The sequence below is a fragment of the Apteryx rowi genome, unplaced genomic scaffold, assembly GCF_003343035.1.
Source record: "Apteryx rowi isolate R43461 unplaced genomic scaffold, aptRow1 scaffold_471, whole genome shotgun sequence".
NCBI lineage: Eukaryota > Metazoa > Chordata > Aves > Apterygiformes > Apterygidae > Apteryx > Apteryx rowi.
The window spans coordinates 178290-192086 of record NW_020450729.1 but is presented as its reverse complement, the minus strand read 5'-3'; the positions used below and the strand labels follow the sequence as shown (position 1 = coordinate 192086).

The window sequence follows — 13797 nt, the reverse complement described above, 5'->3', positions numbered from 1 at the left end:
TACTTGCAATTTACAACAACAACAAAAAACCCCCAGACTTCTGCGTGTTCTTGGCTTTCTGGGGAAGAAATTTGAGCGGACAAAGAGGAAGGAAAATCCTCACCATGACACTGAAACATTTAGGAATTCAGCAAAATTATGGCTGTTTAGTACTACACACTGTCCAAACACACTGAGGAGAGAGCTAACAACAGAGCTAACTCAGATGACCTGCACCTGGTTTAGTCTTATTTAAATGCACAGATGATAAAGCAACACACAACTCACTGCTGCTGCACAGAGCAGAGCAGCTCTCCGGAGCTTCTGGGACACAGTCTGCAGCAGTAAACTGAGCTTCTCCTGAGCTCTCCTTTGATGACTTGCAGAGCTGATCTGCTGGACAGTCTGAACACCTTCCACATTTCCTAAGCTATTATGCAGGTAAAGCTACTAGTTGGAATAAAAGCTGTACTTGTTTTTCAGCAGACATCCCCAAACAGGCCATGTAACTGAGAGTGAAACTTTCCTCAGATTAGTTTTATACATGGTCTTGAGCAGGGCAATGTCAAAGTATAAAGACCTCCATGGTGAAGACATGCACTGAAAAGGTCATTTTTAACAGATTGCCTGGTAACCTGAATATTTAGAAAGTAAGAAACATATTCTGCTAAAGGCACAATATATTAAGTCACAAGCCTTCAACTATCTGTTGCCTTAGCAGCAGGAGGACTCTGGAGAGCTGTAAGACACTGAGTGGGTCTACAGAGATTCCCCAAAATGAGGAGTCTTATACGTTTGAAAAGGTTGTACCCTGCCATAAAGTATTCTTCATGCAGTTTCAGGCTCCCATATGTACTCCCATACACACTTTCCATACTACCCTAAATCATTCTAGTCTTTCTCTGCATTTATATATTGAAAATATCTGTGGAGGATAATCCTGTTCATTCATTTTTCATTTAGCCAAATGAAATGCCTTTTTCTCCCATGTTGTGTCTCTCTGTCTTCTCTCCTCCCTTCTCCAAAGTCATCTTAACTGGTAAATCCAATACTTGCATTTTACTTTCATCATTGATGCAGGAAATTCACTGGTCATATTTATGCTGTGATAAAAGAACACATGCAGGCACTCACTCCTCCGTCAGTGATCAGTGGATGGCTTAGAACAAGAATGGTTGGTATTTGCCCCCGAAGTGCAAGTTGTTCCATTTTGAATCATTTCAAATACTGTCCTGTTTCTGTTATTCCAGCCCTCAAGGTATTCCAGCTACCTTTCTCACCCTCCGCTGTCCTTAGTGATGCCTCACAACTTCATATCATCACAGATTCCATCAATATATGACTCCCTTTTTCCGGCTACAGGTCACTAAACAAAAACACTCCCACTACAGATTCTGAGAAAGTCCAGACAGAGGCTGCTTTTCATCATCTTTTTTTGTCATTTTTCCACTAGTTGCTCCCTTACCCTCTCTGCAATTCTTACACTCATCTTCTCCAGCTTGCTTAGTTTCTCATGGGACACCATATTCAACGTTTTTGTCATGTCTAGACAAAAGACAACTTTTTAACCACATTTCCTAATGTAGAAAAAGCAGCTAACAACAACAACAACAAGCTATCAGGTTAGCCTGGACATTTCATCTCATTTTATATTTACCTTTTTATTATTTGTTTGTTCAAAATTTGCTTCGAAGTCTTGTAGCAGAAGACTATGCAAAGAAAACAGGTATTTAGATCTATTTCAGYAGACACATAACCTGGCCAACTAGATGAATCAGGTTTTGATCACTGCAGGTGTATAGCCAGCATATCGTATGTAGTAAGTAAATAAATCAGGATGGAAAACGAAAGTTTGTAGGTGATAGCTATCCATGCTATTTATATCAGAAAGAAGGCCACCTGTAAGACATAAGTCTAAAATTTTAACTGTCAGGGTCATTTCTTTCACTTACAGGACTGTCTTATATCTCTACCTGTCCATGGATCAGTCCACACCAGCAGGCAATCTTCCCCCACCTTTTCCCTTGTGTAAGCACAAATATATACGTGGTAAACAGGGATGAGCGACTAATCTGATTTAAAACTAATCCCGAGGAGAGTTTTAACCTGTTCAGTTCCTCAACAAAATTCACGTCACAAAGTTAATTTTTGTGCCAGACAGGAAAGAGAGGAGAGGATATAGCCGTTTCCTTTGACAATGATGTTGGTTTATAAAACAGATAAAACAGATATGAAACTGGCACCTAGGCCTGTTCAGTGCTATAGAAATTAGGCAGTAATAGTGTTCCAGCCACAGAGATTAAGACATAAGCAAGACAATATATGATTGTAAGGGGCACTGGTATCTTTAACTGATAAAAGCTGTGGAAAAAACAAAACCCCCCAAACAAAAAAAAAATGCGTCCCCCACCCCCAAACAGGTAGGCTGTCAGGCAGGCAAGTATTTTTTCTTACTAAAAATGTGTAGTCTCCAACTAGTCGAAAAATATGCATCCCATCCCTCCCACAACCAAAGCACGGAGACCCTTAAAGACCTGCAATATCTGAATGGAGAGAGAGAGAGATGATGACTATTGTTACTCTACCATGAATAACAAACTGAAATTCCCTTCATCATGCCCTGCTGGCATTGAGCAATTTATGGGAATAAATTGGGAAGGAAAGTAAGAAGTAATTCACTGAAAAATGAGACTTGAATCCTGGCTACTAAATATAATAGGACCCTTTTCCATTCTTTTCCCTAAAAGGACAGCAACAGAAACGCACTAAAACAATGAACAGTTCAAAGCTGGCCATGTAGTTATTCCCCTTTCTGCAAGGCTGATAAATGGAGATGAACACAGACAAATTCCCAGAGGAATCAAAAGCTGTTTTATGTCCTAAAACTGCTTTCCCACAGAGGTAGGGACTGAGACTAAGAGTTAAATATAGACATGCAATCATAGTTTAAGTTTACATTAAGTCTGCACAACCCAGTCAGTTGGAAGATATTTATTGAAATTATATAGAGATTTTTTGGTCTATTCCAAAAYAAAGGACAAGTATTAAGAAAGCAACCTTGCTTAGCTGTGTAGTCAGAGAAATGTCTCCTCTGAATTTACAACATAGCTTGTGAAGATTATGCAAAAAAAATGAGTGCAGTACTTGAATGCTTGGAATTTGTCCATAACTGTATGACTCTATAAAAATCAATTTGGAAAGAGCTGTTGTAAAGAGTCCAGTACTTTTATGTGTCTAAATCTTTTCCACATTAATTCCTCATGGATAAATTACAACATGGAATTCATATTCTGAATCTAARAGAAACCAGATGCAAAAAATTAAAGCTTTTGGGAAACAGCTTAATGTTTCCTTATTTCTTTCGTTCAGACAAGTCATAGTATCTACCACCTTAATATCTCTAAYACAGAACAATACCTATGTGAAAGCACCAAATCAGGGTAGAGTGAAGCTGTGATATATTTATTATAACACGTGTATATTGAATGGATATTTGATTTACTAAATATAACAGTCCACCATCAGTAATGAATTCTGCCATTGTTGATAAATGAAATTCTTTGAAATAATTTAGTTAAAACCAGGGCAGCTCAGTAAAAGCATCAGAAATTGCCATTTTAACCCTGGCCAACATCATATTGCCAAAAATGTAGGTAGSAGAAAAAAAGAAAGTATCTAATTAACATGATTAAAAACAGCGTGCAAGTTTCTCTTCTTAATCTAGAGGTAAAGATTCTTGATTCTATGAGAGAATTTTATTCATCAGCCCTTTACTAACCCACCAACAGGAATCACATATCATTTCTCATGACTGCTGATCCAGCAGGCACATTTTGACAAGTGATGGCACTACCAATTTCAGAAATTAAGGCTTTAAAGCTCTGTTTTGCTAAGAGCTCCGTGCTTTTACTTGGCAATTTTTCAGCTGTTATCCCTAACCATAAAGTTATAAAAGAGGGAAAACCACTTATAGCATAGATAAGCAAGCATGATTTCTAACCTTTTGTGAAAAGGCAAGTGATACAAATCCTATCCCCAAAGGCAGTGAATGCATATTACTACTGTTAGGCTACTGCAAAAGAACAGGTACCAAATGCATCATTAAGCCTATAAGACCGTAACACCTAGTCCTCTATATAACCCTAAAAGACATGCCTGTGTTTAAATTCAGCTTGAGTTTACACAAAATGCAATGGAGCTGTTAAAAAAGTTTAATATATTAAAGGAGAGAAAAGAAAATGGGGCTGAGTCACCCAAGCCATGTTACGTTGGGGCACAATTTCACAGCAGGCACTAATGGAGTAAAGCAGATGAGAATTCATTACTCCCTTGCTCTCAAACACCTCAGTTTATATTACATTTTACCTTAAATTGAGGTACCTTACATTATATTTATGATCACCTCTTATTATACTAGTAACCAAATAAAAATATTAGGTCAAATACTAAAAAAAACACATTAAACACATTCTAGTTTTTCAGACCACCAAGTAACAGGATGGCAACATGACAGGCAGCAATACTCAGCAAACTGTGTTTGCCTTCCATTCTCCTTTCTTTCCTTTCAACTAGAAAACACTATAAAGCATTTCTCTAAAAAAGCAAGATTTAAACAAGATTAGCTTCTTCAACAGAGCAAGATTTACCTGATGGAATACAGGCTCTTTCAAATTTAAGTAAACCTGCAAAGATTAAAAAAAAAAAAAGAGTAATTTGCAACAGAGAATTATCATATTATTATTAATYTGAATATCATGAAGATTTGTTCGGTTGGAATAAATTTACCATTAGAGTTGACTAAACATTTGCAGTTTCCTCTGGTAAAACCTGTGGATTCTTCCACAGATTTTAACTGTGGAAGTATTTTAAGTTAAGAAGCACAAATAGAGACATTAATATCTAAAATCTCATTTAATAAAGTTGCACCACATGCAAGAACAATTAAAACACAGAAATTACCAGACCATTCTTGAAATTCACTGTATGAAGGAAATGCACTCTAAGTCTGATTTGGTATTATTATTGTTTTCAAAAATTATACCTCAACATTTCAATTCACATTACAAAAAGCTGGTATTTCTTCCTATTGTTTAGGCAGGTCACTCAAATTCTGTTTTTGAAGTGAGAAGAGCACTACTACTAACATGCCATGAGTTTAAATAAACAAATAAATAAATAAATATTAAGAGACACAGAACAGTCAAGTTCTTTAAAGGTACAAGACCTGGAATACTCCTTTAAAAAATAGTTATCAATAAAAATAATGAAAGCGATTTCATTTGTGCTTGACAGACAGTACATAATTAATTTTATTCAGACAGGGAGCACACCACACTGAGAAAAGGAACAGAGTTAACCATGACACAGTTAAAATTCTTCTGAGTTTAAAAACAGCTAGGTTTCTCTCTTACTCTGGCTTTTGTTTTAAAATACCAGTCAATGTATTGCACTGTATATCACAGTGCACTTTTTGCAGTGCATATCTACAGAAATGAGAATAATTCTGTTCAGAGTTAAACTGAGGCCCAGAGAGGTAATCAGAGTTTGTCCAAGGTCTCATAACAAGTCAGAAGCGACTGTTTTCCACACAGTCCCGTTCTAGCACCTGGATTACTACATTTCTTCTTCTTCACATAGAAAGTGTTTTAAAATCATCTTTGCTTACAGAAAGGTTTCAGATTTTTCTGGCCAGAATGTAGTTTTCTCACCAAAAGAATAATTTACCCCTTCTTGGCTGGAAGTGAGGGAGATTCAGTGTTGCCTGTATAACATTCCTCCAGTGGCAGGAAAAACTGCCAACCCACAGGTGAAAATGCTGTATTAGAGAGAGTTACTTACTATGCTGACTACGAAGCTGTAGGTTATTAACAAGAAAAGCAGTGGATAATTGACTGTGTTCTTGTACTTGAAGCATTCATACCTGGAACAGAACATAAAGGAGAGCAATAACGTTCCTCACTTACCACATAAAGGACATATTTTTCAAGGTATATTATCAGACGATTTGGGAGAACACTGACCCAAATGAGTTTTAGGCCCTTCAAGAAATTGTAGCTCCTCCTCCAAAGATTTGTCATTTCAGTATGAAAATTCATACTTTTACCAATAAATGCTTCAGAAATATATTGTGAAAAACCACTACGCTTATGCACAACATACAAAAAATAATCCAGTCGATAGAAGTAGCCTGGGAAGCAGAAGCATTTTTGAAAGGTGCTTAAAGGGTGATAATGGTTAGCAAATTAGAAACGAATTTAAAATGCAATACAGCTGCCAAAAACCATTATTACATCTGTGAGTTAAAAGTCAGTGTGGAAAAGGGCCTGACTTACAAATCAGTGAACTCTGGAGATCTGTTAAAAATCACAAGTTGTTTATGGCTTTGCTATAGTGGCAGTGCAGTTAATTTGCTAGTTTTGGATTGGTAGAAGTGGAAGGTAAAAACAGCTAATTGCTGCTGGTATGCAAAATAGCTAATTAAAATTAGCTTCAAGATCCTAGCATTACACTTCAGTCACAGTTGTAATGGGATTACACACACATCGCAGACCATATCACCACCGTAAAAAAAGTGAAAAAAAAAACTCAAAATGAACTTTAAGAACAAATTTATTAGGGCTAGAGGAAATTGTATATGAAACTACATCTGTCTAGTTTATTATTACAGTTTATAGCCGTTTGAAAATGGTGACCATCATGAAAGGATAAAAGGAAACAAGGAAGAAAAATGGAGGAATATCTAGAAAAAAAATTCTACAAGACAATACAGTGCATCACATTGCAAAACAACTTGCTAAAGTAATTACATAGCTTACTCAAGCTGTGTAATTACTGAATGGAGTATAAGGGAATGGCCTGTGTGCAACGACCCGGCCAACCACCTTCAAGAAAACCAAAAAGATTATTAAAGGCCTCCTGTTTTGCCTTCCAAAATACCAAGCATTAGCTCATTCTTCAGAGCATTTTAATTACTATCAAACATATACATAAAAAGTTATTAGAGCTATATGTGCAGTAACAGACTTCAGTGGTTTGAAGATGATAGAGCAGCTACACTGCGTAATATTATTTCAAACAGTTTTTTAAAAGCCTCTTCCCATTCTTTCCCCAACCACATTCAAATCAGGCAAAATAAATGCAAAGGTGMCTTCAAAGAGATAGGGTAGTTTCAGCTACAAGGGAAATATTTCCACTAACAGAAACGACATGATTCTAGTCCCGAGTCTGAACAAATCATACTAATGTATAAACCACAAACTGATGGTAATTTACACAGATATGGATTTAGTCCTATAGCATTCCACTTCAGCTGCAAGCTGCCAGAAACCTTCACCAAAAGATACTCTAATTTTCAATAGCTGAAGATTTGATCATAGCTTCAAATAGAAAAAAAAGACATTTTTTTCCGTCTGCAGCGAGTTCTTTAACATTTTCATTTTCCAAGTGACAGAACAAATCATGTTAAATCTAGGCCTTGCAGTAACAGGTAAGAAAGACAGCACACGGTGTCTTTACAGTCACCAAATGCTACACTGTTCGTCACTAAATTTAGAGAAAACCTCTTGTCACGGCATACAGCTGTAATGCATGTTCCAGGATACTCTCTATAACATACGTACCCAGCTCTTTTTAGTTTTCTGTGGTTTTGTTTGTTTTTGGTTTTGTTTTTAATTTTAGAGATAAGTAGAAAGCAGGTTTAACCAGAAGTCTGAGACTCACATTTGGAGGCAGAGTATATCATAGAAACATAGCTCCAATAAATAACAGTGTTGATAATTCAGTGGGCGTTACTGAAGTTAATTTTATTATGTCTGCTGTCTACATACTAAATGATGCTACGCTCTGGTTGTAAACAGCACCAAGTCTTTAATAAGAGTCATTTTTTTTCTTACTAAACAAACACTGGTGTAACATCTCTAAATTAGCAAAAGCTAGGACTAAAGCCAGCCTGGTGCTCTAATGGCTAAAYCGCAGTGCTTTTCTGCTGGCAAAATTGACATCTCATTCAGATCAGTAGAAGTTTCACAGTGTCAGCTTCACTGAGCACTAAACTGGGCTTSACATATCCTATATTATAAATATTAATGTTTCAAAAATATTCAGGAAAAAACATTTAACAAATACTTACAGGCAGTAGACAAACACACAACAACTGTATATCATTGGCAGTTCATCCAACAGCTACAAAAAGCAGAGACATCAAAACATGAAAACTACTTTTAACTCACACGCTTGGGTAAGTTAATTAAGGAAAGACACATTTTAAGAAAACAAAGAGTTTTTAAGTCATCTCGATAGCCACCTTCTTGACTGTGCCCAAGTACATGGCAGTGTCAAATCCTGTTCAACTACTGAAATTGGTAGCTGCATTAGTAAGCTTATTATACTGAACCTTTTGAATATTACATTTCATAAGAAACCCACATCTTCAAAGAATCATGCCATTTTCAATGTTCATACCTCCTTAAACATTTATAAGAATCTTTTTTTTTAAGCCATATCAAACAGGACTGCACCATTTATAACCTGCTYAAAACAGTCAGTAGCATTTTCTCATTTCTATGCAAGCTTCACAGAGAAAATGTAACAAGATCTTTTATCCGTAACATAAAATAGAACTTTACTCCAGTAAGAAGTACTTTGTGATGGGTTTGCATCTGTTTACTTTCCAATTTTGAAAATTTCTTACATTTTTAACTCAAGGGTTTTTTTTTTTCAAATTATGACTGACAAATAATGCAGTTTTATTACCTTAAATAATTTTAAATCATTTTTATACCATTTGTAGGAAAATACTGGTATGTTACAGCTAAAATAGTTACTTCTCCAGGAACTCTACAAACCAATTTTGATGGACTACAGTAAACACAAGAAAGGTGATCTTTCAAGAATAGGTACCCATATGCTCATATACATCATGCATTTATATTTAAAAATAAGGACATCATAGCATCACTTTTTTCTAAAACTTTGCTCAACAAAGAACATTAACAAACTTTTGCTCATAAACTTATAGTTAACTGATTTTCTTTTGAAAGAGGATTGAAAATCATGAAAATGCAAAAGCATGCAAACAGATCAGTTAAGATCCACTGCCTCTAATTTCTAATATGTCAAGCAAACATCAGTACTTACACATCTTACAATTGTTACTCTGCCACCAGGACTGATATTTCCCAAAGAACAACAAGAACTGGATGCAAACTGATTTTGGTGGTTTTCCCCATCACTTTGAAAGCTGTGTGTCTGTACAGAAAATCCCTTGCCATTACTGGTGCAAGGTACTTAACGAGATCACATTTTTTCTGAATAAGGAACAACGTTAAGAGCAATACGAGCTAACATAAGCCTTTTTATACAGCCATCCTGATCGTGCTCAGTTGAGAATTTATCTAACTGAACAGGCAAAAACTTTCCTTTAATTTTGAACTTTCATGTAGAAAAAAGTGATCTACCCCGAGTGTGAACTATTACCTTTTCTTGGGTTTGGTCATAGAAACTTTGGGAAATGTTTCACAATACAGCTAAGCAGATTCAATGACTAGCAGCCACAGAAAGGGCACGTCTTGCCTCTTTACCCACACTCCCAGAGCTTCTCTTCAGCTTGTAGTCATGCTCACCTATCTGATCCACAATGAGCAAATTCAGAGCGCTGAACCAGCACAAAACTAACCTTGCAAAAAAAGGGAATAATATTCTGCTGGTTTAAATCCCTGAACCTGTGTACCGTTGGGTCAGAGACTGCAAGAGTCACCACAAAGTGTCAGGAACGCAGATGGCAGCGTAAGAACGGGACCAGCTTGTTAAGCGGCACCTTGCCATCGGATTGTTTTTTTTAATCTCCACTGTTATGCCACAGCCTTACAGAAAAAAACAGAAGCCATAGCTAAATTTAGCTACATACTAATAGTTATTATTTAGAAATGGAACACTGTTCTCGTCTAGCCTGATATGAATTAGCTGAAGCATTAATTCATGCCAGTCTTTATTTCAAAGTGTGCCTCATTTAAGACTTCATAATAAAAAAATCAGGGGGAAAAAAAAGAAAAATATAAGATAGCAAACATTTTCAAATTTGGATGGCTGGTTACACTTTCAAGCTCATTTGCTGGCAGCTTTCCAGGGACATAAAGGTAATAGAAAGAGCCTCTCAAAAGATCCTGAATAGAATTTGCTTGGAGAAGAGAATGGTTCTTTCATCAAAAGGAATTCATCCTTACAGAAATCCTGTTAACAGGATGTTTGAACACAGAAGAAACATGGATAGAAGGAAACTTGGTGAGCTGATTTAGCTGTTTAAACAAGCATTTTCAATTGTTCTTCAAGCCACAATCCAGCATGGTTTCCGTACAAATAAAATTAAAATTCCAGGAGAGAGAGAGAACAGGGGTGATAGCTTCAGAAAAAGTATTCTAAGTATCTGCTCTCAAGAACAGAAGTTTTTATATTTTTCTTAGTTAAGCAATCTAATTGACCATTTACAATATTAAGATGGTGAAACAAAGCTCARAAGAAAATTTCTCTTCAAACAGCTACCAATGTTGACTTTTAATCATAATAAGAAATAAAGTGAACAAGAAAAGATTATTTACTGGTTGAAATGTTTCCTCTCTGGTGATTCATCAGTTAGCAGTCAGAGTAATTATGGACCACTTGCAGATTTAGCTAGGCTGCCAAAGTAACAAAAATGCTCCGTCTCACACCAAGCCTTTTATTCCGGGGGGAAAGATGATTTAAGAAATTCCCGCTCCCCTCATCTGCTTCTGTCCACCCTTTTTATACCATAGTTCACAGGCCCCTGAATTGCTCTGATGGAGCTATGCCATAAGCAGCAGTTACGTGTGTTAAAAAAGCCTCTACATACAAAAAGACCACTAAGGATGTTTTAAGCCTGGATCATTTCAATGATCTGGGATACAGGGTGGCACTGCTCACATCTGCATCAGTGCAAGAAAGATGACATGAACAGTGGCAGGACTAGTGGACAGCTGAGGTAACAGAGGTGAAAAAGGTGGAAATTTGAGGCAATTTCAATGCTGAAAAGAATACAGATAAATCACACCAAGTTTTGTTTTGATGAGAGAGAGTGGAGAAATGGCTCTAGAAACCTTTTTAATGCCAAAAAAAAATCMCCAGATATTCTTAGATGGTGGCAACGGTATGCTCCTCTGAGGCTGACAATCTCCAACACATGCCAGAGGCATGAAGCAGAGCATTATAAAGGCAAAAATCACTAGGGACTATAGTTCAGTTCAAGCTTAAGACACCTAAATTTTGGTGTCTACATATGCAAGAAGTGTTTCAGGTCTCATCATGGTCAATAGAGATCCAGGATTCAACTCAGTTGCCGAGGCACAGGTGCCTACAGCTATCTGAGATGCTCTGGGATCTCCAGTACCTCCATCCTTGCGGGATGGAAGCTGGGGGCCAGACAGAATACTCACAGGGCTTAAAATGATGCTAAATACCTATAATTAGGCAAAAATATACAAGTTAAGACTGCCAATGGTGCCTAGAGACTGATTCAGCCCACCTGCCTAGCCCTCTAAACTCCAACTGTACTAACTGTATCTCCACTGACTACAGTGGAGCACAGACTTCTAGCACACACTTTAAAATGTAGGTCTCTCAATCTTGAACTGAATCCCTCCTGACTTTGATTCAAGGATGAATTTCATTAGTCTTCAAATCTAAAGTAGTACAAGACTCTTCCCTTTAGCAAAGGGAAAATACTGGGACCAAATCCTTATGCCCAGTGAAGTATTACTGAATACCTTTGACCTGAGAACAAAAGAAGAGACAGAAAGAGGGAGAGACTCGTCTTCTGCTTTCTGTGTAAAGGCACATCCAGATCAGTAACAAGAATACAACAAGACAAACAGAAGGATACAATGAAAAACAATAGTCTATATTGCTTGCTATTAAGCCAAAGCTGTAGGAATTTTAAAATAACATCCCCAGTAAAAAGATTGTATAATTCCCTAAAGGCGAAAGTATTTTCTACCAAAATAAGCAATTAATTACAGCGTCTGTTTTAGATATAAGTATATATTCCTGTCTATCTACTGGTGAAAATATCTAATGAAACAAGATCTGTACTAGATATTTGCTGAGGGTGGAACTCACTGGCAGTTATATTTAAGGTAGATTAACTTGTGTTCTACAAGTTTCATCTAGTCAAGAAATGACAATACGACTATATAGTGAGATATATGTATAAAATGATCCACAGCTGCTTATGAATACTGACCTGCATTTCATACTTCAGGGTCATGTGGAAGCACCAAGATCCCAATCCCACAGCTGAAACCAAACCAAAACATGGTTAGCATAGAAGTCCTTTAAAAATCTCTTTCAAGTACATTAACTTAAACAGGTAAACTTTACTAAAAACAAATTTTAAAACCATCAGTATCCCATTCCAGGGAAACATTCCCAAACTTTCACGGCCTCCTACTCGACACTTTAGTCATTAGTGATGTCCTTGAACATTTGTTGTTGTTGGGGTTGGGGTGGGGGGAGAGCCAGGAAGGGAGGAGGATGCTCCTCTCAGCACTTTATTTTATGAACTGGTGTGACACCCCTGGCACTACAAGTGGAGGAAAACCCCAGAATTAATGGAGTATTATTATTCTACTGCTCTTAATTTTAGTGCCTTAAGATCTATCTGTCACAATCTTTCCAAAATGAAAGCATCATTCTACAGCTAGCCGTACAAAAAGCCTGTGATATTTTTGCTTGTTCTCCAGTTCTAAAAGTAAATTTTACAAGGAGCTTTTTGTCAGCTATAGAAGCAGAATACTGAATTGCTACTACCACTCAGTCTGAAATTCAGAGTAGACAAACAAAATCAAGGCAGTACGATTCTTTTTTGTGCAATGAGATCCCCCTTTCTGAGCTTTCTTCTTGGAAGCCCATTCTATGTCCTGCATTTTTATTTATTTGCAATGCTTTACTTTTAAACTCTGAATTTACTTTTGAGACTAATTTACAAGACATATACTTTGCTTGGATTTTCCTCAGCCAGACAAAGACAATGTTTCTTGGAAGTTAGATTTTACTTAGAGCAAAGCTGGTAGATTATTTAATACATCATTCATTGCTTTGAAATGTGATAAATAAAATACTTGTGTTAAGCATCAGCACATTTTTATTTTGCAAGAATAAGATTATTTTTGTCTTCTGTTACTTCAAGAAATTATGCTTTACCTCAGACCCTAGTTTCAGGGAAAGCAAAGTACTTTGCATTCAATCCTTGATCACTGGGTAGGGATGCTATGCTTTGCTGCAAGAACATAACCTTCTTTTCTAAACATAACAGCTACGCTTTAATGATGCATAAACGTATCACTAACAAATGGTGCATTTTGTGAAAGAATCCTAAGACAGTTGATAGACATCTCTGGAGATGTTTCTGTAGATGTTATTAGACTAGAATTGGGATTATTACAGGTATTTCTCTTCATTAAGTCCATAAACCCATAACTGTCTACTGAAACCTAAAACTGCAATATAGCTATATTTAAAATTGTATTTCCAAATACTTGAATGTCATTCATGATTTGCGTAAACGAGGCATGGCTGTCTGTAAAAACACACAGCAACCACATGCACTTCTGTCACTTGCAAGGCACTTCTGATTAAACTGTTTTCCTTCTGAAAAATCTTTTCACACAATGATCAACAACTATTTGCACCTTCATTAAGATATTCTCATAGCCATTTTTCTGTGAATACAGAATATATTGCAACTACCATTCATTCTGAAGAAAAAAAGCATTAAGATTGTCATTAAAACAGTACCTTCCATTATCATGG

General features: G+C 36.5%; 1 protein-coding gene across 1 annotated transcript in view; it reads right to left on the bottom strand.

Moving 5' to 3' along the window:
* ACER3 (alkaline ceramidase 3) overlaps positions 1 to 13797 on the bottom strand; it is a 46791-nt gene that overhangs the window by 16339 nt on the left and 16655 nt on the right. The window contains exons 4-7 of the mRNA XM_026078148.1: positions 12230 to 12282; positions 8108 to 8160; positions 5818 to 5899; positions 4626 to 4661 (exon numbers count right to left, since the gene is read on the bottom strand). Of these exons, the coding sequence (XP_025933933.1) occupies positions 4626 to 4661; positions 5818 to 5899; positions 8108 to 8160; positions 12230 to 12282 (224 nt within the window). The remainder of the gene's footprint in view (positions 1 to 4625; positions 4662 to 5817; positions 5900 to 8107; positions 8161 to 12229; positions 12283 to 13797) is intronic.